The sequence below is a fragment of the Pterocles gutturalis genome, unplaced genomic scaffold, assembly GCF_000699245.1.
Source record: "Pterocles gutturalis isolate BGI_N339 unplaced genomic scaffold, ASM69924v1 scaffold13503, whole genome shotgun sequence".
In the NCBI taxonomy this organism is placed as follows: domain Eukaryota; kingdom Metazoa; phylum Chordata; class Aves; order Pterocliformes; family Pteroclidae; genus Pterocles; species Pterocles gutturalis.
The window spans coordinates 2,171-8,051 of record NW_010125736.1 but is presented as its reverse complement, the minus strand read 5'-3'; the positions used below and the strand labels follow the sequence as shown (position 1 = coordinate 8,051).

Here is a 5,881-nt window from a genome sequence, read left to right as displayed (position 1 = left end):
TGGATACTACTTATTGAACAGAATGAGAATCTAATGGCTGCTGATGAAGGGACCCATTTGTGTGTGTGATTCTAATATGAATTTAAAGCTGGACTAACTGGGGAGCAGGAGAAGAGGTGTGGCAGCCAACTACCAGAGAGACCATAGGTCAGAACAGTGGAGGGACCAAGGGTCTGAGAGCCAGCTGCTGGAGACTCCACAGGTCTGGAACAGTGAGTGGAGGGACCTGATTGCATGTGTTTGGGTGGGAGATCTGCCAGCAAGCTTTCTGTCTGATTAGCCTGTGAGTGAGAAGAGCCCATTTGTTTGTTTATGTGAGTCTTGTTGGTGTGTATGTGGACACTGTAAAGGTGCTGCTCTCTTGTCTGTTGGTAGTCAGCTGTGGCTGTATAGTGTATGTATGTACATGTAGGTGTTTTTTCAGGGATGCCTAGCACCGCTGTTGACCAGACCTGGTGTCAAGGTAATGCAGCATTGAAGGCCAGAAGACAGAATCCCTTAGATCTTGTAGTCCATCAGATTTGGCTTCCTTGTAACAGGTGTGAATTCAGCTTTTCTTCAAAGCTTTCTGAAAACTCAGTTTTGGAGGAAGCCTAAACACACAATATTCCACTAAGAAGGGGATGGTTTTCTTAAGAGATATGAGATATGGGCTTATAATGGAGTAGCCCCTTCTGCATGTGTATCTGGTAACTGTAACATCATTCACATTAATAATCAGGACACCCACAAGGAAGATCTTGTAGGACATTAGGGAGAGCATTATCTCAGATATAAACCCCAAGATAACTGCATTACAATATGACTTTGGTTAGATGCTAGTCCTCTGCTGGAGTACAAGAAGCTAGGCTTTATTTGTAGCAAATTCTTGACAAGTCACCTTTCAGATTGTCCTGGGTTAAGCAGAGACAGAGTTAACTTTTTTTCATAATAGCTAGCAAGAGGCTGTGTTTTGGATTTGTGCTCAGCAGGATAAGGAAGGAATGTTTATATTGTTGCCAGGATACTCAAGGTTGTTCAGCCTCTTCGCTCTTCGCAGACAGGGCAGGGGGGGGGCTGGGAGGGCAGAGCCCCAGTTACTAGCCCAGGATTTGTTCTTTGGTTACTAGATTGAGAACCAGAGTGACCAATAATCTATTTCATAACATACACATCATGCCCAGTATATAGGTGAGGACCCTTCCGGAGGATGGGCCCTTCGCCTTTTGGTTCCGGTGCCTTTCGGTTTCGGTTCTCTTCTGACTCTGGATCGCTCTCTCTCAAGGCCTTTCCTCCCGCTGCCCTGCGCCCCGGTCAGCTCTTGGTCTGGGACGCTTGGACTGTTATCTCCGGTCTGTGAATGTGGTGTTTTGGCAACCTCCACCCCTTCCTTGCTCCGGGAGGTTTCGGGACCCCTCCCTGCTCTGGGGTTGACTCCCCCTGTTCCAGGATCGTTAGCCAGGAACAAACAGGCTGAGTCTTTATCATCAGGTGTGGGGGGGAAGTATCACTGTGTATCACTCATTTGTATATCTGTATATAGCATTAGTTTCAATATTATTGTAGTTTAGTTATTAAATTGTCCTTATCTCAACCCACGAGTCCTTTTTTTCCATTTACCCCTTTAATTCTCTCCCTTATACTCGGATGGGGGTGAGAATTGCATGAGCGGCTGTGTGAGGTTTGGCCCCCAGCCAAGGGCAAACACATCACACAGATTTATATTTAACATGACTCGGAAACAACAGGAAAAACATTTTGCTTGATTTTCTTTAGCTGCTTATGACACAAAGGGTACTGGTGGTTTTTATCCTGCTTCTGTGTGTTGTTCACATTGTAGATTTCTTTTTATTTGTGCTATGCTTCTTTATTCATACTATGCTTCTTTTAGTTTTGCCTAAAATGCTTTCAATTACACAGCCATTGTTCTGAAATTGGGTTTTACAACCAACAGGACATAAGTCGCACAGAAGTAAATAGAATTTTTACCACACTGCCACTGAAGTAAACTACTACAACAGTCGCTACAATTATCATTGCCTTGTACGTCAAGGGTTAGTACAGAATAAATACATTATTCATAACATGAAGACAGATTTGCATTTCAGTTCTCATATGCTTCCTTTTCACGACCTTTAGTTTTGAAAACACATTGCAGCTTTTCCAGGTCTTTCAGATTCTGTCTTCATGATTTCATTCCAATATTAATATAACTGTTAGAATTCATATCCCTAAAAATATCAGACAAATAAAACAAAATCTGTTATAATCAGGTGAGACAGTGAGAAAGGAAGGAAAGGAATCAAATTAAATATAAAAGAAGCTTGGCTTCTGATATATCAGTTATCTTTCCTGGTCTGAACTTGTACTTTACACCTGTCTCAGAGGGAAGTCAGGGGTAGCCAACTGAAAATTGGTTTCAAGACAAATGGATAGTTCAGATAAAGCAGCTGGTATTACAAGAAAGACTGTTACTGAAGAGCTGGTTTAAATTATTCTTAGTAATGAGCAGGAAATATTTTTCTTATGCTGAAAAAATTTCTGATATTTCAAAAAAAAATTTCATTCTAACTTGGAATGAAAAATCAAAATCTCAAACACTTTTTCAGTAAGGTAAAAAAAAAAGATTTGTATGAGAAAAAACCCCAGCATTTTCAAAATGCTGCAATTCAGCTTGGAATTTTGTCTTTTTTTTTTTTAATACTAATTTGCATAAATTTAGAAGAGTAATTTTTAGGTAGTTTTGTCTGGTCATTTTATAGTGCTGAAGTGGGATATTTTAATGATTCTGAACCTTTTTCAGCAAAGCTTTAAACTTTTCAAAATGAAACCTGATTGAAAAAAGTGTTGTCAAACCTAATCTTGTCATAGGAACACTTTCAGCTTTGGCTGTTTGGCATCTGCTCATTAGAAAAGAGTTCATAAAGAGATTTTCTACTAGTTATTGTGATGAGACTTTTTGATTTGATGAACTGCATATTCTTCTTTTGTCAAATCGGACTTTTGTTGAAAAGCTTAGGGAATATCCTTTGAAGAAATCTGGTTGTATTTTATCACCACTAACCTATGATTTAATATGCATTTTAATATATGGCTTTGATCACTGGCGTAGTATTACCTGGTTCAGGCTCCTGAACATCTTGAGACAGATTGACGGACAGTGATTTCCCAAATCGCTGTGGCAGATTTAGAAGTGATTGAATGGAACTTTTTTTAACAAGTGAAGATCTCCCAAGCCTGTGTGAAACAGCTGGAGCACGCCTAGGTATGTTATCTCCAAAAGCTCTCCCAAATCTCAGAGGCAAATTAGCAATCGGTTTAATGCTTCTTTCTTCTGGATAATTTCTTCCAAACCTAAGAGGTAAAGTAGCAACTGAATTTGGCATCTTGTTTACTGTAGGAGGGTTCATTTTAATGATACTTTTTGCTCCCCAGTCTTCCATTTCTTCAAAATTGAGACTCCTCTGCTTTTCTTCCAAGATATTATCTTTAATCTAAAGAAAAATAATTTAAAAAATGATGCTATCATTTTATAGGGCATTACTCCAGCTACCAATCACACAAAGTATTCATTTTCGTATCTCCTTAGAAAGCTGCTGGGTAACAGTCTTTTTTGGATATCTAATGCTTTTTAGCTGTATTTGCTAAACTCCCTTGTCATGTAAACTACTTCATGTGGATTACTTTGTATGCTTACCTTTTCGGTACACTGACCACAAGAGCACATCTCTATATAAGTATCCACAACTGTTCAAATGGTGTCAGTTGGAAATATTTCTGGGCATAGGTGTTGGTACCTGTGCCACCAGTTAAGCATGGACAGGAGTCGGGTCCACATTTGCTAATATCACCGACTGAAGTTGTCTAGAGGGGAAGATGCTGACTGTATTTAGTAACTTGACACAGAGTTAGCCTCTTACTTATCTGATCTGGTTGAACAGCAGAGTGGGCCAAGCTACCTAATGGTGTAGCTCATTTCTTCCTGAGCACTGGGTGCACGCTTTTGACCCAATATCCTGCTGGGCTAACAGCCAGGGAAATGAATGGAAAGCATTTAGGTCAAGTTCACATCATGCCTGTTCTGGCCTTGCAGCACAGCAATTGCCCTGAGCTTTAAGTTGCTTTAGTCCTCCACTAGTACACGAGATGCATTAGAAGCTCCTGAGCTCCTAATTTTTGTGCAACCAGCACAAAATCTACTTTCTGTGTCTATGTTGGCATACAATGAAGAACTGAGTCTAGTATATAACCTGTTTTATAATGTAAAGGGAGTATATAACCTGTTTTATGATGTAAAGGGCAGCTGTTGCCTGAAAAATAGCTATATCAACACGACCCTTTCCTATATAGCAGTGTTTCTTCTCTGGGCATATCGAAAAATCACTTATTTCTGCCACAAAAATAAGTTTCCAAGCCTTAACAGCAAATATGTACAAACATGTTTTTAAATCTCAGTTAAAGACACAAATGCTACTAATCCTAATTTCATTTCCTTATCCCCATTTGGTGACTTCCCTGGGAGCTTCTCCAGCTCTTGGGAAAGAAAGGGAATGAATCATTCTAGCTCCTACTCCATGATTAAAATATTAAATAAACTATCCCTCTGATTGCACCTGCACACCCCTTCTGAGGTACATAAAAGACAGTGAGCTGAAGACCAGAGGATTTCACTAACATCATTGAAGTTGTATTTTGTTCAGAAGGATCTTTATTACACCAGTGATAATGAGTCAGAAAGAGAGCTTGGCTCTCATTTCCCAGGGAGTATTTGCAGGGCAGACAAGAAAAATAATACAGATGAACTGTGCAAATTTCATTTGGCATCTATTGAGACATAATAAATGTGCAACCCTGCAAAGATATTTTTATAGTCAATTTCCAGAGTAGAATTTTAAGACCATTAGCTATATTAGATTTATAATATTCTCTGTTTATCATTATTCTTTGAGTGTTACAAGCATGCCTTTATTAATTTTGGATTAATAATGTATCTGTTATATTATGTGCATAAAATGCCTGATGGGAATGTTAAACTGAGGCCCCACTGTGTAAGTAAGAAACATTTCAGAAAAAGTCTCAACCCCATTGCAAACTGGATTGCAAGAAAATTGAAACATGAATAGATTTACACAGTATGTGTGTCCGAGCAAATGAATTTGCTGAAAATTCTTTCGACAAGCCTTTTTCACACTGCTAGTCCTGTAATGCTGAATACTGTGCAATGTGGTTATGAGAGCCTTTGCCAAAAAATTCAAAGTGCTCAGGATCAGACCCACAGTTCCCCCAATTAATGTCATAGTAATACAGATCTTACCTCATAATATTTATCATCATCATCTTTGCTCTGCAGACTGGACTTCATCGGTTCATCTAGGCACCTACTATTTGATGTTAGAAAGACCCCTGTAGCTAAAGCAAGTAGAATAAACTCCTTCGTTGAAATTACTTTCATTTTTCTCAAATTAAGCTTAGTTAGCTCAGAATCTGCACAGAACAGAAAACTGCTATCATTTTATATGTTCAGGAAACAAAAAGATTTTTTCCCTGTGACATCAGTCTCAGAAGCTTCAGTTCTTGCTGTTAATTAGGGAAATAATTTGAATATATTTGAAGAATGTTGGGAATTTCTTTTGTGAACCTTTTTAATCAACATATCTTCTTGTTAGCGACACACTGACTTTACAAATATTTTCTTCTGGTGAAATATGTCTTAATTAGCTAAATTTGACCACCATAACAGTAGGGACTTACAACAGCCACGATGTTCCATCACTGGTAGACAAAAGCACCTTGCTTCTTTCTTTTGTATCAGTGTCCTCAGAAGGATTCTTCTGCTTAAATGGTCCTTTTGGACCATATAATGCTTCTTTATAGTTATGTACAGCTAGGGACATTTGGCCTG

At 38.8% G+C, this 5,881-nt stretch overlaps 1 protein-coding gene across 1 annotated transcript; it reads right to left on the bottom strand.

The window, feature by feature from the left end:
• Nucleotides 1-1,740: 1,740 nt before the first annotated feature.
• NPVF (neuropeptide VF precursor) lies at nucleotides 1,741-5,460 on the bottom strand. The gene is made up of 3 exons (XM_010078702.1): nucleotides 5,294-5,460; nucleotides 3,098-3,473; nucleotides 1,741-2,210 (listed from the first exon to the last, which is right to left on the bottom strand). Exons 1-3 carry the CDS (start codon nucleotides 5,429-5,431, stop codon nucleotides 2,203-2,205), a joined length of 522 nt encoding a protein of 173 aa, XP_010077004.1. The 5' UTR covers nucleotides 5,432-5,460; the 3' UTR covers nucleotides 1,741-2,202.
• Between the last annotated feature and the right edge of the window lie 421 nt (nucleotides 5,461-5,881).

Coding starts and splice junctions, on each gene's coding strand:
- NPVF (XM_010078702.1), bottom strand. CDS start 5,431: ATGAAAGTAATTTCAACGAAGGAGTTTATTCTACTTGCTTTAGCTACA. Junction 3,474..5,293: donor ATGATGATAAATATTATGAG/GTAAGATCTGTA, acceptor ATTTTTCTTTAG/ATTAAAGATAATATCTTGGA.